Source organism: Bacillus rossius, chromosome 7 (assembly GCF_032445375.1).
Source record: "Bacillus rossius redtenbacheri isolate Brsri chromosome 7, Brsri_v3, whole genome shotgun sequence".
Lineage (NCBI taxonomy): Eukaryota > Metazoa > Arthropoda > Insecta > Phasmatodea > Bacillidae > Bacillus > Bacillus rossius.
In genome coordinates, this window is record NC_086335.1 from 40,512,210 (window position 1) to 40,536,315 (window position 24,106).

At 36.4% G+C, this 24,106-nt stretch overlaps 1 protein-coding gene across 1 annotated transcript; it reads left to right on the top strand.

Annotated features, from left to right (window-relative positions):
- The first annotated feature begins 3,647 nt into the window (after window positions 1–3,647).
- LOC134533878 (uncharacterized) lies at window positions 3,648–23,870 on the top strand. Its single transcript, XM_063371609.1, has 6 exons — window positions 3,648–4,157; window positions 8,497–8,637; window positions 9,495–9,594; window positions 9,956–10,081; window positions 20,625–20,808; window positions 22,047–23,870. The coding sequence occupies exons 1-6, from the start codon at window positions 3,869–3,871 to the stop codon at window positions 22,407–22,409; spliced, it is 1,203 nt and encodes a 400-aa protein (XP_063227679.1). The 5' UTR covers window positions 3,648–3,868; the 3' UTR covers window positions 22,410–23,870.
- The last annotated feature ends 236 nt before the right edge of the window (window positions 23,871–24,106 follow it).

The window sequence follows — 24,106 nt, forward strand, 5'->3', positions numbered from 1 at the left end:
CTTTGCAAATCCCAGACAAATAGTATTCTCATTTTAATTCCAAAGAAAAACAAACCAGGAAAATTTTTTTATGATAGACTATTGCAAAGAATATTGTTACGATTTTCCTGCGGGTTCGTAATGGATAGCCAAATTAAAGATTTTTATCACACACAGTTTTATTTATTACCACTACTTGTCAATTCCCCAGTCACTCGTTCCACACACCTCGCTGGGCCGCACCTCTGGCGCAACTCTCGCCGCAGCACCCCTCGTGGGTTTCCGCCGCAGGACTCCGTCGCCACACTCCGCCGCCGCAGACGCACTTCCCCTTCGCCGAGGATCCGCTCGACTCCTCGCTCGACTCCTCCCTCGCAACTTCGCTCGGGACTCCGCCGCGCCCGCGACTCTATCGCTCGGAAACTCCGCCGCGGGAAAACTCCCGACTCCACTGAACTCACTCACTCCCTGTCCTGGAACCTTCGTCCAAGGTCTTCGCCACTCTGCCGCACCCGCGGCACTATCGCCCGGAAACTCCGCCGCGGGAGAACTCCCGACTGAACACTCCGAACTCACTCAGACTCAACTGACTCTCTCGAGGCCGCCGTCCTCGTTTTATCTATCAGCCGCAATTTCTGGAACTCACGAGAGCGGCCGGGGCCTGTCGCGTCACTCCGAGCCGTCCAGACGGCAGAAATCTCTCGAAAACACGTGTCGGCGGCTCACGCAACTCCCAGCTGTCCGGTGTCAGTTATGTGTCAAAGGCAGGGCGCCGCGCGGGGATAGGTGGGAAGGAGGGGGGAAAGCGACAATACTTGTTATCTTCCAGGCGCGCGCGGCACATATCATATTGCGGCAGTCGCCAGCCAGCTCTACACCTGCAAGTATCCCGGTCAATGTCACGTTCGTAACAATATAAAATCATAGCATGTACATTCTCACTTAAAATTATATGAGTCCTGCCCGAAATAGGTAGACCCGAACAATGTTGTGCAGTTTCAAAGACATCTGTTATGCAGAGAATCGCAGTCCTACATGATATACAGCTGATGGTTAATTTATTTTTGTATGTTGGCATTCTTGATGGTTATCAAATGTTTTCATGTGGATGTAATATATATATATGTATATATATATGTCCTTTTGGAGTAGGTACAGTCAGTCTGTTTGTAGAAGTCATAGAGGTAGGATGTGTACGAGTATATTAATTAGGACTCGTCAGATACCCGGGTGGCAGTGACGGCAACGGAGAACTTGGTGAGTACAGGCTACCGACTTGTCTCGTCTTGTCCCCCTACTCTACGCCTGGACCAGTTGCGTTCATAAACATTGACCTTGATTGAACTTATGATAGAGTTCATTACGGCTTTCTCGACAGACTTTTGACTCACGTGGGATTTCCGCAAAAATGGTGGATATACTCTGCACACTGCAAAATCCTTCCACGGCGCAGATATATCTTAATGGGAAACTGTGCAAAGTTATTAATATCCAATCGTCCGTGCGCAAAGGATGCCACTTTCCCATGGCACTGTTTGTATTATAAACTAGCTGAAGTACCCAGTGTTGCCCGGGCTGAACACAAGGTGAAAGGGATTCTTTTCGAAATTGGATGTAGACAATAATTAATTGTCTTCTTAATACGAACATCAGGTGTACAAAATTTCATCAAGAGTTGCCCAAATTCTGATCTAAGAGTCGAAAGGGTGATGTGGAATGGAGTTGTGGTGGTGGGGGTTTGTTTCAAAATCTCATTCATTCAATACATTTTTTTAAAATCAGATTTAAATAGTAGTTATTTTCATTTTTAACATCAAGTGTGCAATAATTCAATTATGGAGGGTCAAAACACTGCTTTAAGTGGTAGGAAAGGGAAATGGGGGTTGTTTTTACATAATCTTATGTTTTCAGTGAACTTTTTCTTAAGTTGGATGTTGATGATAAATTCCCCTTATTTGTTTACGAACTGTTCAAAATTTCACCATGGAGAGCCAGAAATCTGCTTTAAGGGGTAGTAAAGTGGAATGGGGGTAGTTATTCTAAACTTCATGTAGCCATGAATAAGGGTAGGTTTAACAGTAATTATATTTTAATTTTTAACATCAAGTATGAAAAATTTCATCACGGATTGAAAAGTTCTTGTTAAATTGTTGTAAAGGGGGATGGGGTAGTTTTTATAAATACGAGGGATGTCTGTAAAGTAAGATACATTTGGTCATTAAAAAAAATAAACTTGTGAGAAAACATTTTCATTTACAGTTTTAGTTTACTACATATCTACTGCACATTTACACATAGTCACTACTCAGTTCCAAGCACTTTTCGTAACCCTGCACCAGTTTCTTTATCCGCTCTGCATAGAATTTCACTACCTGAAAATTAAACCAGTTGACAATCGTAATTTTGTAATTTTTTTTGGTAATTATTGACCCACGTTTCATTTAATCATCCAAAATGACACCTTTTTTGTTTCAAAAAACTGTAGTCATCATTTTTCGACTGCAGTACAGAGATCGCTTAGACGTTTTCCAGAGATGTTTACCTAAGCGCCTGTACTTATGCTACACGCATTGCGTATTCGAAGTCCATGATACCTACGACTGAGGCGTCCCTTCCATTTCCAAGCAGCAAACTTTTATGAAGAGGGGTTAAAGAAGGAAAAAAAAAAAGTATTAGTTAACTTCATTCAGTGTTGAATTTTTAAGTTTACTCTATTTCATTAAATATTTTTCTTTGAATCTTTTCTGTCGAATATCAAATCCTTTGAATATTAAGGATTTGGTGGTGTGGGAGTATTTGAGTAGCCCATCCATACTTCTGAATGGTGTCAAATAATGGTACTTAGTGACAAGTTGAGAACATGGCAACTGAAACATTTTTTGGGGAGAAAAAAAAACTAAGACAATAGATATTTTTTACTTGCAGTCTCTTTTATACCTTTCAACTCTCGGGGCGCCCTTGCGCGTTTTACTTGCCGGAAACAGTCGCAGGGCAAGATGCTCTCAGGTCACTCGGGTCATGCCCTAGATGCTCCACTCGAGGAAGAGTTTCGAGGTCAAGTCGTCTGCTGGTCGTTTCAGCGCGATCATCTTCTCCTGTGTTGTTCGTAATGTTCAGCACGTTGTGATTGTTAGCACAGTGAATAGCTTATCATGTTACATATAACAATTTTTTTTTTAGTAAATAATTTTTTTGTTGATATGTATTTATTTAATTGCAGGTTGTTTGAAGCCTATCCTTAATTACAATCTTATGTTCTAACACACACATAATAATTGTACAATATGAGGTATCGCCTTTTGCCAAAGTTGTTTTAACCTTCAAATTCAAAATTGTATTTTTTCAGGTGTCTGCTTTTGTTTCAGGTATTTAAAAAAAAAATCTTTAAGTGATTCTCTTTGCTTATATAAGAGTTACCAATTCTTTCTGACCTAAGTTCGTTTGGTCCTAACTTTTACAACTCTAAGGAGGTAAAGAGATGGTGAGTAAAACAAATCTAACATACTAAGCTGAAAAAAAAAGTTAACACAATAAAGTGAGCACTGCTTTTGATGCATTTAGGAGACCCAATTTAGTTGAACACTTCTGATGTATTCAGTAAATGTCTAAACATTATCCTTTTGACAGAATAATGTAATTTAAGAGAAAAGTTTTCAGTTCTTTAATTATATGACTTACTGCATTATAAAGTAGGTATTAATATTGAGTGCTTGATTTCCTATCTCTATGGATATATTAGCAATAATTATCAAACTAGGTCATAGACAATGGCAGGCCAATTAAAGATCATAGTAGGAACATGTATGTTTTTTTGTTTTGTTCAAGTACTGTGGAAACTACAGTGACATAAATGATAGCAAATAAATTTAATTGTACTGAATGACCACTGATGCTGTGCATATCATTTAGAATCTACATTGCGAAAAAAATTAGGCTGACACTTTGCGATTTTCCCACAGTGCCTAGTTTTGCGGAACAAAAAAGTGGTTTACATGTGATAAGCATGTTATCTTATCTGTCTGTATATTGGTTATTATTGGGGCTGGTAAGCTGCTTGCAACCGTTTGTTCAGGAAGCTCTATTAGAATATAGCAACCTCCTGTTCCCGACAATGAATATCTGGTGGCACATTCTCATAGGATGTTCTTCCATCGTCGGGACACTCTCTCAAGAGCATGGTAAATAGTCTGGAAAATTAATTTCATGTTTTCATTAAATGACTTAAAAATATCATCTATTTTTACATTGCTTTTTAATTGTTTTGTTCGCAACCAAATGGCTGTGAGCTTTAATTGTTTCGAGTATATATGCATCATGAACCATGGAGCAACAAAATTTGAGTTTATACAACTTTTTTTTTTTAATACATAACCAGTAAATAAGATTTAAAAAAAAATGCCAATTATTTCATAACATTTGCTGGGTAGCCAGACTTAAAAGGTGTAATTATTCTTAGAGTTAAGAAATAGTTTTTTACAATAAGTAATCCTGAGATGTGTGAAAGGAGACTTTAGGATAGAAAAGCAGTGGAATGTGTTTGTGGCATAAAAGGGAGTAAACAATGAAGATCTTCTGAGACTATAAATGGTGAAGCAAGAAAAATCTAAAAATCTAAAACTAAATCCTAGCAAATGCTCTTTTATTAAAATTGGAATAACCCATACTTTGAAAATCATCTATACAGCCAAGAGCTTAGGAATCATTCTAAAAAAATTTGTAAATGGTCCAAAGCATTTATTTCAGAGACTGTGCAAACAGCAGACTATTTGGTTAAAGTACATACAATTTTTAAACATATTTTGCCAACCAATCTTAAAGTTAACATCTGTGACTTGCTGGTTCTTTCTCCTTTTGACTATTGAACTGGAATGTTCATAAGAATAGAAAAATTTCTTCAGTGTAGAATTCAGAAACTTCAGAAAGCTTGCCTACGGTATGCATACAACTTAAAACAGAAGACAGCATATAACAGAATATTTGCAATGTTCTAAATGGCTATACATATATGGAAAGTAGGTTTTTGCTCTAAATAAGGCAGGTAGAAAATATGAAAATTCATGATTCAAAAAGCTATTGCAACTGACACCTTACCACAATCATCTCATCAGGCACAAAAGCAACGTAAAGAGTCCTAGCACATACAAATACAGTTTACAGAAATTGTTTTACGTACACAGCCAGCAATCTGTGATATGACTTACCAAAAATTAAGTCCAAACAAAACTTCTGCTGATAGTATTGTTTTAAAAGTGTAATTTAATAGGTAAATTATGGTAATATAATAATATCTTAATATATATTTTTTCAATATTATTTATAAGATTAATTATAACAATACAAAATGTTAAATGTAAGAGCATGAAAGTCAGGTATTTGTTGAAAACCTGCCCTTGGACGCACTGTACATGAGTAAATAAATAAATAAATCTGCAATGTGGTCTGTTTTTAACTTGCAAACTAAGAATCTTATAATTGGTGATTGAACCTGAGTCATCATCATAGCCATTGAAACAGAAGTGAAGATTTAACTATTTTCTGTCCATACGTATTCATGTTTCATATTATTATCACGTGTATTTAATTCAATTCTCAGTACACAGAGTGGTGCGGACCCATGGCGGACGTGTCTCGGTAGTGTCGTGGTTAGATGTAGTTGCCCGGCACCAGCTCTCTCAGGAGACCAGAGAGACGAGTCAAGGACCATCCGGCCCACGTGTCTTACCGAGCGATGTCACCCACACCGGAGAACAGTGCTATGCAGCCTAGCCTGGACCCTCACGTGGTGCAGGCCCGTGGGTACGCCCTCAGCTAAGCTAGACACTCTGTGGACACTCGCTGGGACAGGATAACATTACTCACACCTCAGAGGTGGTACTCACGTCCGATGCAGTGCCTACACGTACTCACAAGTACTACAACTTCACAGTACCCACACTCTTCCACACAGTAACGTGGTGAACTAACAATGCCCCTATGTGCAGTCTGAGTCATAATGACGGAAACAGGATGACAAGCAACAGGAAAACGGACAAGTAAATAGTGATGGCAATGGAGCGCCTCCTGACCATGACTGGTGTCAGAGGTGGCCCAGACGGGACTGCCTTCATGGACTACAACACGCTCTTTCTGCTCCGCGGGAGTGGAAGTGTGTTTACAATGCTACTTGAAATCTGACAAGTGAAAAAAACTTAAACAATTTACACTGCAATTTCTGTGCGGTCTGTCTTTCAGATTACTGTCAAAACACAATATTATTAATACACAACATTGGTGGCGGCTGGCTAAGACGTCACAGGCATGATCAGACAGCAGCAGACATTACAGACAAGGCTAGGACACGGGCTTAATACAAGGTATGATGTCAATCTGAAATTTTTTTTATAATATAACTATTGTTCTTGTATCCATGAATAAAAGCATTTCCTACTGGAATTTCAGAGTTTATAAAAAGAAGACAAAAATATCTTACAGTTGATGGTAGATTTGAACCTCACCACCAGTTCAACAGAAAATCCAGGGGTGACTTTTTGGCAACTGTGGTGTTTTGTGAAACACTGATGGTCTGACCCTTATCTCTTAGAGTGTACAGTGATTCCACTTCATAAAGTAGTCTGTTTACACTAAATGAAGATTGTCACCTCTTTGCTTAAAAAATTTCCAATTGTGTTTCAATGATAGAGGTGATTTAACAGGATAATATGTAAATAATGGCTTGGTTTCGACTGGAGCTGTTCCGATAGCTCCTTTTCCAATAATAATTCCCGATACTTTGATACCGCTACCGATTCCCCAATACCACCTCTGATACATTTTATTACAATTAACCTTTACTATTACTTGCCATACTACAGAGTGAGGCAAAATGTGGGTATCAGTTTTGAAAGACAATTAAAATAAAAGGAGTAACTTAAAGATATGAGGTTTATTTTATTGGAATCAGTATACATCCCCCTTTGTTTTTATATAGTTCTGAAGATCACATTAGGAACATGGCGGCCATCAGCAGTGATGCATTGATGAAGGTGATCACGGAACTCTTCAACCGCTTTTCGGCACACAGGGGTATAGCCGTGATTTCCTCCTGAATTTGCATCTTCAGTTCTTTCTTAGGTGTTGGATGATGTTTGAAAACCTTTTCCTTGAGGTAACCCCGCAGGAAGAAGTGTCACAAACGCTCAAATCCGGGGCTCCCGCTGACTGGATTTAAGTGTTTGTGACTTGTTCCTGTGCGTTACCTTGAGTAAAACGTTTTCAAAAATCATCTTCGCACCTTGAAAGAAGTGAAGATGCAAATTTGGGAGGGAATCACCGCTACATGCCTCAGAATGTGCTGAAAAGCAGTCAAAGAATTGCAAATTCACCTTCATCAGTACATCGCTGCTGATGGCCACCATCAGAACTTGATAAAAAAAAATGGGAATGTATACTTATTCCAATAAAATAAACCTTATTTCTGTAATTTTCTCAGTTTTTTTAATATCCTTTCAAAACTGATACACACCCTTTGCCCCATTATGTAAATGAATAAATAATGGAAGATTTTTCTTATGTCATTTTTTATAAATCTAAATGAAAAGCTATTGGAAATTGAAAAGTTATTGGAAATTGTGCATCACTTATTTATAAGGTTAACGACTTCATTTCATTTACTTGTAGCTAATCATTATCCAAGTTAATAATTTTTATGATCTACATTTTAAAAAGTACTAAAAATATTTCATGAAAGATAAAACTGCTACTCAAACAAAGACAAGGTTTTTTAAAAAATCCAAGTTGTTGGAATCGGCTAGTTTCGGAACAGCCTTAGTCTTGACCTAAGGCAGGGTCAGCAAGGGTGAGATGAGACCTGCCGCTCTCGGTCAGCTCGGAGGGAGGAGGGGGTGGAGAGGGTCCTCTGTGAGGCAGGGCCCCCGTGGGGTCGCTGCCTAGCCCAGGCTTCACTCTATTTGCGAGCACCGAGTGGGCACCCCAGTTCGGAGCACATCATAATCCTGAGGAACCCATCGTGCTAAGCCTCGTGCGTAACATCGCGATTCAAAACTCCTACCTTTACCCTATTGGGGCGGAGCAGCTCACGGAGTGAGCAAGGGAAGAAAATGGGAGTGCCCTGAGAGTATACCATGATAGTGTGCTCAATACTCACTCTAGCCAGGCTGAAGAAACTGTGTTGGGCTGTGAAGACTTCTGTGGTGTAAAATTACAGTTTTCTTATTTATTAAGTTTCCCTAAAATGAGCATTAGTGATATAAGTGTACGAGTCTTTTGCCTCTTAAAGCATTAGTGCCATACATTTTAGCTTCCCTGAGCATATTAAAGTTAGTAATTATTAAACTGGATCATGAACAATCAAAGTAAACTGTGGTGAAGTGTAGCTCCACCATTATGAAGTAATATCTAAAACATTTCACATTCAGTGTTACTTTTTTTTTTTTTGAGGAGAAGTGAAAAGCACCCTAAGTAGAAGATAAAGCAGTCTCGGGAAGTAAATGTCCCAGTTTGTTTCTTGTGTTCTGCCAGGGCCAGGCGACCCGACAGAACCACAAGATCCAGGGTTGCAAGCACAGCCTCCCTATCTCCCGCCCCAACCCGATAACGATGAGGACGGTGACTGCGATCCAGGCCAAGCAGACTCTCCCAACGGTTGTAAGAACTGCTCTGGTAAGTCTGACGTAATTTTTACTACCTAACATTTTGTTTCACATTTCTGTGTGTGCCGTAGTCATATATAGCCAGTAGGATAATAGCTATCACTCACATATATATTACACACATACAGTTAAGAAACAAAACTCTTCTCTGGAAGGGCTACCAATCATTTACATAAAGAAAAGTCAGTAAATATTAATTGTGACGTATTGCAGTTCGCAAATAACGTTTAGTTAATACCTGGTGACAAAATTTGCAGCCAAACAACAAATGCAAATAGCTATCATGATAAGTTTAAAGGAATAGCCCTTAAATAATAGCAGTGACGGGAAAGTGGAATAACCGATATGTGAGATCACGCATAAACATACATGCAATAATAAAATATATAAAAATTAATTTTACTTGAAGCAGTGGATTATACTTCCAACAGCAACAAGTGTATAGGGTGATCGAGAGAAATCAAGAGCCTGGGGGAAATAAGTTATTTTGTCAGGCCCCCTTTTTACTTATCCTACAATTTTTGAAACCCCGCAAATTAAAAAAAAATCTTAAGTCTGTAAACATATTCCATAGCAATGACTTAAAAGTGACCTGCACATATTGCAAGTTTTCTAAATTAGCCACAGACTTTTAATTTTGTCCTATCAGAGTAAACTCATGCATTAGAAAAAAAAATTTAACTCAACCGGTCTCCTTGGTGCCAGGTGTGCTAACAAACAGATATAAAATAAACAGAAATGTCTATAATTGTTTAAGTGCCCCACCATGTTATGGTCTGCGTCACATAAATTAAATGTAGAATTCATCTGTATAACAGCAAAGTTACTCTAATTTTTGCCAATAACAGCATTTGGCTCTTGTTCTAGAAATACACGATGAATGTAATGACCACTTGAAATGCTGTGAAGATTTTGTCTGCAGCTGGGACAGCTTTTGTACTTGCAGCAATGAATCAAAGAATTGTGGGTAAGCAGAGCACTCTTATAATTATTTAGTAATATGCTTGGAAAGTTATGCACATCAGAATTGTTTAAGAATTGCAGCAGAAAGGGGAGACACAAGATTTAAAGAATAAAATGGAGGAAGCATTTCCGTAACCATTGAATATCAGTACTTAAATTGATTTCCCATTCTATTCCTGAAAGCTGGCAAGCTTTAGATTTCAAACATTTTGTAATAAAAAAGAACCACTTGTGTTTACAATTAATCTCTAAAGTCAACTTTATGTTGTAAATATATGTAGTTTATTTTAAATCAACATGTTTATTCCATCATTAAAAAATTGCAAAGGTGCATGTTTCTACAATTGTTTTACGCTTCTCGCAAGGAATGAAGATGAGAACAGTGCTGACGAAGATGACGATACTTTGCTGGAGGCAGCTAAGATTTCGCTTCTTGTCGCGCTGGTCATAGCAGCCTCAGCACTCTGCGTGTTCCTCTGGAAAACGTGTAGGTGAGATCTCCACAGTGCTTGTTTCACTGCATTTGGAGGAATTTGTTTCTATGTCGAACTCTTGCCTGAAGATTCGGAAAAAGTATTTTGAGGTTATAACACAGTCTTGTGCAACTTGGAGATGAAATACAAACAAAAAGTACAAACTGTGGTATGTTTAAAACAGGCCTTATGTGTGCTTTAGTCATGACAAATACTTTTTTTTTTATCTCATATTAGCTTATAGTAATCATTATATCTTACTCAAATATGTTTAGAGTAATAGGAAATAAAACTTTTATTCAAAATTTGATTTTACTTCAAAAAATTTCAACAATATTAGTTTTGTCTTATTTTGAAATTAAATGTGCAGCATCGCTAATGTCTACATAATGCTATGGGGAAATAAAAACAAATGTTAAGATTAGACTCATTAAAGGAAGTGAATAGAAGTATTGGATCCTACAATTAGAAAGAAACATTACTAACACTAGTGTTGAATGCATCACTTGCAGTGTAGCTTATGGTGTGCTGCCAGAACAGACCTTGCTGGGTGCCAAGCTCATTTAGGCCTCGTGTTGGAATTATTGTTATTCTACTCAAACGAGCATCTGGCCAGTCAGCAGTGTGCACCACACCTCCATCAACAGTCCTTCTTGATCTACGAATACTGTTTGTTTTTATTGGAATCAAGTTTTGAATTGAATATCAAATTATTCACAAATATTAAATACTTTTCTAATCAAGTTTTAACTTACAGAGAAACTTTTTTTTTTTTACACTTCACAGAAGTCCAAGAAAAATTAATCTAAAATACAGTAAAATGAAAAAGAGAGAAATATTTATATGGAACTATAATACAGAGTTGAAATATTAATGAAAATAACAAAATCCTGGCAATGTATTTTTTTAAACAAGTACATTTTTAAGTTTGATAATTTTTTTCACCCAAGTGATTTGTATGTAAAAATAGATCATTATTTACTAACTTAAAATCATAAATACATTTTGTGTATTAATGTTACTTTTTTTGGTTAATTTTTTTTCTGAATGAGTCCCTTTTGGTGTATCTTTTGGTAACAATAAAAATAACATTTAAAAAAAATTATTTGATGTCATTTAAATTGAATATCAAATTATTCACGAATACGAAATGATTTTTGAATACTCGCTGACCCCTAACCCTGGGCACTGGAATTCGTAACTTTATTGTCTGTCTCGATGGTATCTCCAAACTGGGCTGGTTTTCGTAGGTGAACAGCTGTGGAACAAAGATGGAAGGAGAGGGGAAGGAGGGGAGAGAGAAACTCAGGATCCCAGAGGATCATCCATACTACTGTGTTGTCCACAACACTTGCCCGAGAGAATAAAGCTAGAGCGTGTAATTGAACCAGGTGCCCCAGTTGCTTGAGGGTTAGTGGTGATCAACCACCGAGGCAGCCAGAGAATATCCTCAGATGTTTTCTTCTAGGAAAGCAACACAGAAGAATACTTGAGTCACAGCATCTGTAGGCAGCAGTACCACCCAAAGGTTGTATTTTACATTTGCTGAAAATTTAGGAAAGAGTTCCTCGTACCTTAAAAAGGGTATCTGAAGGGGGTGGAAGACCACAGGGTTTAGAGTGATTGAATACAGATTCCCCAATTTTAGTTTTACATATATCATCAATAATTAATATATAGTAATAGATAATTTTTTAATGAAGTTTGGAATTTTTTTCAAATTTTTTGGGTTGATATTTAAAGACTAGCAGCCCGACCCGGCTTCACATGGCTATACTAATGGAAAAAAATTAAGCCACATCTCCCATTTACAGTAATGGTAAATAAAAAAAAATTCACTGAAAATTTATTACAATGCTGTATAATGTACCGGAGAGAAAATGAATAGCACCGATGGTTTCCCGACTCGTGCATGCAACGTACAACTGATGTACCCGTACTTCGCTACGGCAGTCTACAGGCAGATCACTCTTGCGCCGCTCATTATACATGCCCCTCCTTGTGGGTACGCCACTGCCGCGCGATGCCCGTTGCCATGAAGATGCAGAAGGCATGAACAATGCAAAATCCTGTTCTCATGCAGACAAAGTACCCACTGTTGCCTGGTTTTAACAACCCATGGGATCTAATTTTCGGAAAATGTCATCCTGCGTAACATAAGGAACATTACTGTGAAGTTTCAAGTCTGTAAAATATATATACGTACTTGAAAAAAAGGGCAATATAAAAGCAAATTAAACACAGAGAGAGGGAAAAAAAAATAGTTTAGGTTTGCGATTTAAAGTGATAAAAAGTATTTAAATACTAATTGAACTCTTATAAGGGTACTGATTGCTTCGTTGTTAATATCACAAGGGTGTTTTTTACTTGTATGGGAAAATTAAGAATGATAAGGCATCTAGTGCCTGGCAACAATGTTAATAGGCAATAGGAAATAAACTTCTAGTGCCTGCAGCATTGTCAACACACACTTCGTACGTGTACTGCATGTTGTATCTAACCCCCTCCAACGCATTTGATTCTAAATTGGACTTTTAGTAAGGATCCCTAATGTTATTGATAATATAATATAGCCTATAGCCTTCCTCGATAAATGTACTATCTACTATCCAACACTGATAGAATTTTTCAAATCGGACCAGTGGTTCCTGAGATTAGCGCGTTCAAACAAACAAACAAACTCTTCAGCTTTATAATATTAGTATAGAAGCATAGATAGTATATATTTTCAGTGTGGTGGATTGTGCGTTTGAGTTTAATCACATCCATGAATATTAGGCCTGTGTGGATACTGCTTTTTGATACAAAGTTAATTTAGAATAGAATATTGAAAATATTCCAAAGTCTAATCAAAATGTGAACATTTTTCTCACTAAGGCCATATAAAACTTAAGTTTTAATTTGGAAATGAGTGATTACAAAAAAAAATGCTAATGGTGAGGTATTGAAATCATTTATAACATAAACACAAAAATTAATTAAAATTAATTTAGTCAAGCATTTCTTACATAAACAATGATTTATCCACTGTTGTATAAAGGTTATATATGCACTTACATTTAAATTGTATGTAACTGATGACCCATGTTTTATGCTTCATAACTCACTTGAGGCTTTGCATTTAATTTAAAGCTTTGCATCACTTTTGATGCTTCAAATGAAACAAATGACAAATTTCCTCTCAAAATTTAATTGAATATCCAAAACAACTATAAAATAAGTCCAAGTTTTGCACAGGCCTAATAAATATCTACGTCTACTAAGTTTTCTTTAATTGGCATGAAAGGGTTCAGTTAATATTTCAGATGCATAAATAAAAAGATTAATAAATTTATAAAAAAATAATATTGTAATATTCTCATCAAACATTTCAAGTAGTACCTCTAATAACTTCTCCTAAACCCAGACAGGTTTAGAGAACAATTTGAGTAAACACAGTAGCATTATAACAGCAGTGCATATATAAAGTTCAATGAATGATAACCATTTAACTATATCACTGCAGGACAATGTGCCTATAGTGGATAACTTTATTTTGAATTATTTTTAGTTTCTTTAGCACTTCAATTTTTATAAATATACTTGGTGAAGTACCTGGTGTTGCCCAGGCTAAACACAGGGTGAAGTGGTGAAGTGGATTTTTTTTAAAATTGTATCTAGACAGTAATTGTCTTCTTAATTTTAACGTCAAGTGTGCACAATTTTATCAAGAATTGCCCAAATTCTGATTCAAGGGGTAGAAAAGGGTGATTTTGTAAGGGGAGAGGAGACCTGGAGGAAAGTAGTAAACCAACATCTCATTTATTCAATTAGGTTAAAATTAGATGTAGACATTAGTGTTCATATTTTTCATGTCAGCTGTGCAAAATTTCATCTGAAGGATCAAAATAATATTTAAATGGGGTAGGAAAGGAAAAAAAAACAGGGTTGTTTTTTTGTAATCTCATGTTTTCAGTGAACTTCTTTATCTTAAATTAGCATTTTGACAGTAAATTCCCCTTTTTTGTACGTAAACTGTTCTCATTTTCACCAAGGAGAGCCAAAAATGTGCTTTAAGGGGTGGGTAGTAAAGTGGAATGGAGGTAGTTAATTCCAAACTGCATTAGCCAAAAAAAGGGTAGGTTTAACAGTAATTTTCTTTTTAACATAAAGTGTGAAACATTCTCCATAAAGGGGTGAGAAAGTAGGATAGGATATATTATTTTAAATATCATGTTGTAACATTGCCCTCCTAGCTAAATATTTTTCTTTTTAAACTATTTTTATGAATGTAAACATTTCTTAAAAAGTCTCAATAAGAGTATTTTTACCGTTTTTTTATATACATATTTTAGGGTTGATTTTTTCACTTGCTGTGTGTTTTAAGAATCTACCTTGTATTTTAACAGACATTTTCAATCATTACTATTTTTTATGTAATTATTCACAAATAAGCCACTGTACTGGATGTTTGCCTGTTTTGGCCTACTTTTTCAGGTTTTTCTAAATAAGTTTAATTTTGTCAAGTAATTTGTATTATGATTGCTGTTCTTAAATTTTATTAACGTGTTGCATAATAATGCTAGAACAAGGGACTGTGTCTGGGGTGATGTGTAAAAAGAGAGAGGTATAAGAGGCCTGTAAGTGCGAGTGAGAAAGAAACAGTAATTCTCCCCGCCAACAGAGATAAAAGCTGGGATTCACCACCGGTCGTGGGAACTGTGTGATAACTGCTGTCTTACGGTGTGGGAGAGAGAAGGAGAATGTAAAGTCCCTGGCTCTATGGATAGAAAACTGTTTTCAATGTATGTCGTGTGTTCTTATTGGCTTGTGATGTGTAGTGGGAATGAAGCGTGTGTGTGATTGGTCGGTGAGATCATGCGACTTCTCCTCCCTGCGTGGAGGAAACGGTGGCATGACTTCATCAATCGTCAGTAGTGATGCGACGAGTCAGTGTTTTAAAGAATCGAGTACACTCGAGTACTTCAATGAAAGAATCGAGTATTACGTCGAGTCCAAGTACTCGAGTACTAAACCATCAAAACAGGGATAATTTTATAGAATAAGAAGCGATGGCGAGAGTTCCGATTTTTTCGAACAGTTCCGAACCGTTCCAGTTCCGAAAACTTTCCACTTTGCTAATATTTTAAATTATAAAAATTAGAATATGAAATGTAAATGAAATGGAATGTAGAAAATTATCCTCGAGGACGTAAAATGTTTCTGGCTCGAACACACAACCCCCCCACCACCGATGAAACATTGTCAGCCGGTTCGGTTATGTTATGTACGTCCTGCAGGCTGTGCTTGCTCTCCATCATTTTCTTTGTCTCGCTATCTATGTCTCTTTATCTCTCTCGGTCGTGAACACCCAGACCTGCGTAATTTAATAGTTCTTTTTTATTTCTATCTTCGATGTGTCATTTACGAACTGCACAGTGCAGAACAACAAGCAGACGTATCTTGTTCGCTCGCTAGTTATTTATGAAATTCGTGAACTGCATGACACGCAGGATACAGCGCGAAACAGTTCCCACTTACATAGTTTGTTTTCGTTTTCATTGTTTCTCGTGACGAACGTAGCTAAATGTCCATGTCAATAAGGAAATGTGTTGTTTGTAGGCATGCAGATAGTTTAAATTATGTCTGCCAAAATTTTGAAATTAGGAAGTACGAAATTGTATTACCTGTATTACAATAATATAATAATACTTAAATTCATAAAATTACACCAAAACTTCAGTTATCGTTATATACATGTTATAAAAAGCACACAAAACTAATTTCATTAAAATTTTTAAGTGATAGCTGTCTGCTGAATTAGCCTTTTTTTTGTTTGTTTTTTTACTCTGTTCATTGCTTCATTCTCAGTCGAGTCGTTTCGAGATTCGTGGGATGAAAGAGGTTTGAAATTAAAATTTTTTAATATTTTAATTGTAGGCAGAATACTTTAGGAAAATCAAATGTTCAACAAAGTCATCGAATAGCATTAGTGCCAAATAATTATTGAACATTTAAAAATCCAGCCAATGTTAATAATAATAATTATAATAATAATAATAATAATTTTCTAAACATAAAATTACATCAATGAGTTTATATAGGGACCTACATGGAATCGTAGTTTTGCCAACTAATACAGTTACCTACTAAAATTTTATCACAGCCGGCTTACATAATTAGATTGTCATAAATACATAGATAGCTATTTCTTGGACTAGGACTATTGTTGGCAGACGTACTATAAAGTACGGAAAACGGAAACAATTGTATGTATGAAAATTCGTTTGACAGTTCACTAATCCTTTTTACACGACAGTAAAATATTGGATAATTATATTCTTTTCCATTAATCTAATTTCATGTTTTACACTGTCACAAAAATTGCTTGGTTGTATTCTTAGTATAATAATTTATATATAACATATATAATTATGTATATGTATATATATTTATCTGTGATACTGCTTTTATTATGTTAATAATATATACACTTCGTTTGGAAATTATAGATAGTGTCTCAGTGAGGATGAGTGCGCAGTTGCTGCTGGCCGGGTGAAACCTTCGTCGGTACTCGTAATCAAGTACTTGGATCGTCGAGTACTTGTATCCTGCAGGCCCAGATAATGCGCGAGTCTGGGTGCGCAGTAGCTAGGCAACTTCTCCGCGTGTACTCTTGGATCGAGTACCTGCAGAATCGAGTCCGCTGCCATCGCTATACGAGTCACTAGAGTACTATAAAGAATAGTCTTCCACCGAGTCTACTCGACTCGTCGCATCACTAATCGTCAGTCGTCCGTCGATCGCTGCACCAGGAGGGCACGTTCATTGGCTTCTCGTAAAAATATGCAGGAGAATTAGCAGGATAGAAAATTTAACGTTGGTGGTCAGAGCCATGTCGAGTTTCAGTTAACCTAATTGTTTTTATATTTTCATTCGGCCATTCTAATTAGAAATTGTGATCACCTTCGTCGGCGTTTGGCTCGTAGCGAAATTCGGTTTCGTTGGGTGCAGCCCTGTTTGAGGTCGCACTGATTTCTGTTACTTACAGTAAGATTTTACTGAAAGACTTAATCTACGTTGTTTTTCTTTAATTTTCATCGTCCGAGCTGCGAGCATTTTTCGACAGGCGAATATATGTGTTGAATGAGTGAGTAAAACATTGAAAGTGATTGGATACGTTTGTTTCGTCTTTAGGACCATAAAACACGAATTAAAAAGTAAGAAAATCTTTTTATTTCATATAACGAACCGTAACAATGTATTCAATAAACCTTTTTTTATGAAAATCAAATATAGACAATAATTTCCCTCCTCTTCTGAACAGCAAGTGTGCAAGATGTTATCAAGTTGTATCAGTACTATACTTTATGTGGTGGGAAAGGTATATAGATCAAGTATGCAAAATTTCAAGAAGTACCATAACACCGCTTTAGGGGTAGTAATCGTACATAGACTGTTATCTTCCTCTAAATTTTAACGCCAAGTTGCAAAATGTAATCAAAAAGTACAAAAATTCTTGTTTAGGTAGTGGGAACCTCTACTATACAAATAAATTATGGACAGTAATTTTCCACTTATTTTGAATCCAAAGTAAACAAAATTTCATCAAGTAGTGTCGAAGTTCTGTTTTCAGGGATGGGAGTGGTTTTTTAAAATCTCATGTAAGGACCTTGCACTTCTTTCTAAATTATGATGTACTGAACAGTAATTTTCTTCTTATTTTGAATGTGATGTGTGCAAATTTTTATCAAGACGTACCAACTTTCTGTCTTAAATGGTGTGAAAGGGAATGGAGGTAGATTTTTGGCATTCTTTTTTCTTCTAAATCAGTTGAGTAATTTCCCCCTTAATTTAAATGCAAAGTGTGCTACATTTCATCGAAAGTAAAAAAAAAAGTTGTTTTAAAGGGTGGGAAAAAGAAATATGGCCCTTTTTTTTATATAATGTAGACAGTGACGCACATCATTTTTAGAAATATACTATAGAGTATAGACAGTAATTTTCCCCTTATTTTGAATGCAAAGAGAACAAAATTTCATCATGTAGTGTCAAAGTTTTGTTTTAAGGAAAAGGGTATGGGGTAAATTTTTCAAAATCTCACACAGACAATGACCTTCCTTGTGTTTCAAAGGTCTAGTATGCAAAAATTCATCAAAATCAGATAAATGGTTTAGGAGCACATACAGAACAAACAAAATTTCATTTATATATATATAGATAAAGATATAAAGATAATAAACAATAGCACATGAGTGTCTAATCAAACACGAGACAAAGATAATAAGTGAAAAACAGGACAAGATAACAAGCTGACAGCTGCAGAAGTAAATGATACATGTAACTGCAGTTTTAAATTTTATTTTATTTTATATAGGTCGCTGCATACCCATGTAAAACATGAACATAGATGGTTGCCTCAGAATTGATATGATTTCATGACCAATAAATAACACCTGGAGAAGATTATAAGCACCAAACATGTATATCCATTAAGGTTCAGAACCTACAATAATCTTGAAGGTCCCATCGCCATAAGCCCCTGTGCATAGCTGTAGATCATAACACACTACAATACAAACAAACATATTTATTCCGTCTAAAGCAGCGTACTCAAATAAGCAAAAGTAGATTCTTCCTTGACTGCATTCATCTATAATATAGGTATTTTTTTTTAATTATTAATACCTTATTCAATTATACATTAGGTGGCATGCTTCACAACTGTCAGCCAAAATGTTTCCCACGTCTAGTGTCAGGTAACACTTGATAATAAAATTGCAGTGTTGCAAAAAAATATAACACTGGAACAATTTAATCTTTCAAATTATTGAAAACATTGAAAAAAAATTGGTGGTTTATTTTGTCCTGCAAATCAAAAGTTAAGCAGAGATGACTGATTACTTGGTAAATTAACTCTCAAGTGCTTATTCACAGAAATGAAACACTAAACCCAGTCACACTTGACTTGGACGGAGCCCAGCCCTTGAGCCATGTGAGCCGTGCCACGTCCCTGGTTGTGTCAACCACCACCGCGCAGGTGTGCACGAGTGGCTGTGCAAACAGTGCAGGGCTTAACCTGCATCTCCGTGAATCAACAGTATTTTAGAGGAAAATTTTTTAACTGTGTTTTGCTTATGTACGAGGGATATTTGACAAGTAAATACCATTTGGCCATTAAAAAAACTAACTTGTGAGTTCTTATTGGCAGTTTTAGTTTACTTCATATCTACTTCACATTTTCACATAATCACTACTCGGTTCCAAGCACTTTTCCCGGTACTATACCTGTTTCTTTATCCCCTCTGCTTAGAAGTTCACAGCCTGGAAATTAAACCAGTTGATAATCGTAATTTTGTCATTTTTGCTATAATTGTTGACCCACATTTCATTTAGATCAACCAAAATGACGCCCTTTTCGTTCCAAAGAATGGTAGCCATAATTTTTTGACTCTAGTATGGAGATTGCTTTAACATTTTTCAGAGAAGTGCCTGTACTTAGGCTCCACGCATTAGGCATTCAAAGTCCATGATGCCTATAGCCGAGGCGTCCGTTCCATTCCCAGGCTGCGAACTTCTATGCAGAGGGATTAAATAATCTGTTGCAGTGTTGCAAATAGTGTTTGGATCTGGATGGTGGTTATGTTAAAATGTGAAGCAGATATACAAGTAAACTAATCTGTCAATAAAAACTTTTTCTCACCAGTTTATTAATTTTGATGATTAAACAGAGTTTTTTTTTTTTTTTTTTTACACTTGTTCCTTATATAAGTAATAATGATTAATTCTCTTTTTGATAATTTTTTAATGGTACCATACATATTCTCTGTATCATTTAGTGTGTTTTCATTAACTGCTTCATGTAATCACCTAATTGTTCTCTTCCGCCCAAGCTACTTAGGCCCTTTGAGGCATCCAGATGTGTCGCTGCTGTGCATTCACGCACCCTGGTTTTTCACAGCCTGGGCTTTTGGCAAAGTCAGTCGGGGGCGCGAAGTTACATTGCAGTTTTGGTGTGTGCAAGATCGTAGGGAAAAAAAAGTGTAAAGCAGACACTCATGCAATGTGCATGCTCTACAGAATACATGTTTGGTGCCTAAACAGCCCATGAATCTTAGCCATTGTAATTATATTGCGTGCAATTACTTTCTCCTTCGCAGAGACTGAAGATAGGTTTCGTCTGTGCACCATGAGGCACAACTCTCTTCATAATATCTCCGCTTGAGCCCCACAACAAGTGTACAATTCTACACAACTGTGTGAGGCAAGGATTTCATTCTGTAGGCAAAATATATGCTGAAATTTATGTTGACTCAATCACTTTGTCTCACCCACAAAACTTAAAGGAACAAGTATAAAATTATAAAGCAGACATTAAGCACATCGGAAAATAAGCATACGACCGCTATTCCTCCCACACAGTTTACTGAATATTTTATGTTGTTTGGGCAGCAGTTTGACAAACTGTGAGTTTTTAATGTTTTTTTTCACTTGCAATTATTGAATTTAGTTATTATAGGTATTAAAAAAAAATGGTTGTCAGTTTTGTGTGAGTGAGTTAGATGATGGATGCGTGTCGCAGAAAGCACTGCAGCAGCGGGAACACAACTACACGCTGGCAAGATCGGAGACGCACCACGCAGCAGAGTCTGGCCTCGCTGCAGCAGTACATGCTGTCTCGGCTGTGTGACAGGCCCCCCCGCTATGAAGACAGCAACTACATCCAGGAAGAGAAGCCTCCACCGTATGAGATGGTCGTCACAACGGTACTTGTTCAGCTGCTTGCTGTCGTCTCGAGCTTAATTCATGAAGATTTTATGCATTATGGCTTCAAAGACAATTCATTATAACTACTGTGTGCATCAGTTTTCACCACTTTATTGGCAGTAATGGAATGTTAATAGTTTCACGTACCCCAGACACCAACTGTGAATGCATTAAAACTATGAAATGTTTATTTTCACTACCACACTTTTATTAGCTTGACCTGTATGTATGAATGAATAAACTATATAATAAAATCTTTACATTCAATTTTTATCCACTCTTCAACATCCGAATGTGTTTAAGTTTTGCATACATATAAAGAACCTCTGACAGTACTATATTTTGATAACTTAATACCTTAGTGTTAGGGGGAGTAGGGGGTCAGAAGGTCAAAAAAACCTAATTTTAAGCTGTGGGTAATAACCATGCTTTTTGTGTATCCATGAGGTTTGAGCATGGTGGGAAAATTTCACAGGGTTGACTGTGTCCCTGGCGGTGGCGGGGAGGGGGGGGGGGGGAGAGAAAAGGGGTTAAAACCCAAAATTTTTAAAATTTCAAAATTATATTATTTTTAAATAGTGTTTTTCCAAGGTCGGGCTAAATTTTGAAAATTTTAAATTCTTTTTGATATAATCCAGATATGACGTGTCAACCCTGCATGCAAAATTACCGAACCGGGCCCCCTCTCCCTCTGTAAATTTCGCAGGCCCCACTTGCGAATCTTCCAGATTTGCGCCCATGCTGAAGCACCCTATTACTAATTTTAAGTTCATTTTTTTTTCATTAATTCATACATTCATTTTCATAATGACTATATTCTTAAATTTTCGAAATGACTATATCCTAAAATTTTTATATTGACTATATCCTAAAATTAGAGATAGAAAATCTATTACATATCATATTGTTATTACTGATAGAAAATTCAGACAAATGATATCAAGCACCCCACATTTTTTAGTTATACACAGTTGTGGTGCATTATTTGGCTGTTGGACATAAAACTTACAATTTAAATTTTATTTTTTAATTTTTAGTTAATTTAATGATAAAAGGGGGAATATTTTTTTAACTATAATTTTATTTAAACTATAAGCTTAGGAACTGAAAAGTGTAGTTCTTCAGAATCAATCTTTGATATATATAACTTAAAAAATTAATGTACGGTATTTAATACCACTGATATTTGTGTGCATGTAGTAATTAACATTGTATTTGGTTATTTAATATTCTACAGGTGTCCCTCGACTCTTCGTTGGTGGATTCAGCTTACCTCGCAAGCACGCACTCCGAGAACGCTGCTTACGTCGAGGACGGAACAGAGGGGCTGCCTCCAGCAACCCACCAATCAGGTGTGTGTCTGAGCTGCTGCGCGAGTGCCGTGAGCCACAGCCAGGCGTGCCCTCGCTCCCACGGGGCCGCCAGCCACTCGAAGGCCGGGCCCCAGTGCTGCTGCTCGACGGGACACCACGCAAGCGACCATCGACCCACTGCCGATGACCCGAAACATCATGACGGATCTCCCACCCAGGAGCCTGACGACCACGCAAAGGGAAGGAGAACAAGTCAGCAAGTGGCCTCTGTGACCTCACCAACATAAGTTGTTCACAGGCAATACAAATCTCACTGAAAAGTTTCAGCCATATAAAACTTCACCCACCCACATCGTCGTGCCTCTACTTACAGAAGTAAATTTGGAGAGGAAAGTACATAATTACAAGTATGCAATTGGACAAGAATACCACTGCAGCATGGCTAAAAGGCCATGTTTAATTTTCATTGTACAGTATAACATATTATTAGTGCCATAGGCAGCAGAGATAAAAATATTTTTTTTACATAACTTTACCAATATGCAAGATCAACAATATAATTAAAGTTTTCATGAGCCTTATTAAATTAACATCATTATTTTTAGGAGGTTATGTACAGTTTTTTTTTGCATCTGTGCGTTTTGAACATTAAATGAATAATTCACATTTAAAAAATTGTATCACTTGATTTTTAAAGCAGGTTGTCTTAAGCATTAATGTTCCAAAAATATAATCTCTGTGATGATCATTTCAATATGAGTGCATGTTTTAATATATTAAAAGTTTTGTTTTTGTGATCTCATATTACTGTAAAATAAAATGTTTAATGCATCAGATGTACTGAAACCAAATTGCAACATCAAAGTAAAGCCACAACAAACCCTAATGCGATGGATACGTCCAGAACTTGTTCGCAAAATGAATAATTTGCGAGTTTGCATCTTGTGTACTAGGTAAAAATTAATAATAAATTTTTCAAAACTAGTTTATTGAATGAGAAATATTAAAATCAATATAGCAATCAGTTTGATGAATCAGCATGATACTTCATATTTATATTCAGCCAAAGCAATGCAAGCTAACTTGATACAGAACTTATTCGATTCTAAGTCTTGCTCTCTATTTTGTGCCTCTTAATACTTGGCACATCTGCTCCCTTCCCAAATTCCCCCTTCCCCTTCTGTTCCTCTCATTGCAGAAGCCCTTCCTAGCCACAAAATGATACCAACTACATCATACAGATGTAAGCTACAATTGCTTAAAGACTGAAGTGGGAGGATGTAGAGAGTTTTTAATGAATTAAGGAGATAAAATAGTATTGCAAGTCACATTTATAAATATACTAACTGCTACTATGATAATGTATGTTTTGAAACAATTTGTAAGTAATTAAAGCATGACTATCTATCTCAAATTTAGGTGAAAATTGTGCTTGATATTAGGGGGAGTAACGTTAATGAAGCTAAAAGATTTATTGAGAAATTTGGATTTGTTTCCTGCAATAGTACATACTATGTATCTTTATATGCTAAAAAATAATCTTGTCATTTTAATTTTAAATTATTGAAAATACTTGTGATGCACATCTTTACACAAAAATCCTTGGATTTTATTATTTTTATTCAATGCAGACTTCAAGAAATCTTTTCATTCTCACCGTATCTGTAAATCAACTCTATTGTCACCTACAATTAAATGTTATGTTATAAAAAATTAAGGAAGGAAATAAATAAAATAGTGTAGCCGTACTTCTAGCTTTTAGTTGCCCTTGTTGGCTGCTTTCCCCATCACGTCATGCTCATGTGGTGAGGGTCATGGGTTCAATCCCAACATCAGTGTGACTCATGGTCTTGAGCACCGATGAACAGTGTGTTGGTGGCACCTGTGTAATATACCAAAGAAAATAACATCAAAATGCTGACCAGTTAAAGTTTTTCATATAAGCAGTTTATGTTTTGCATTAACTTAAAACATCCTTGTAAAT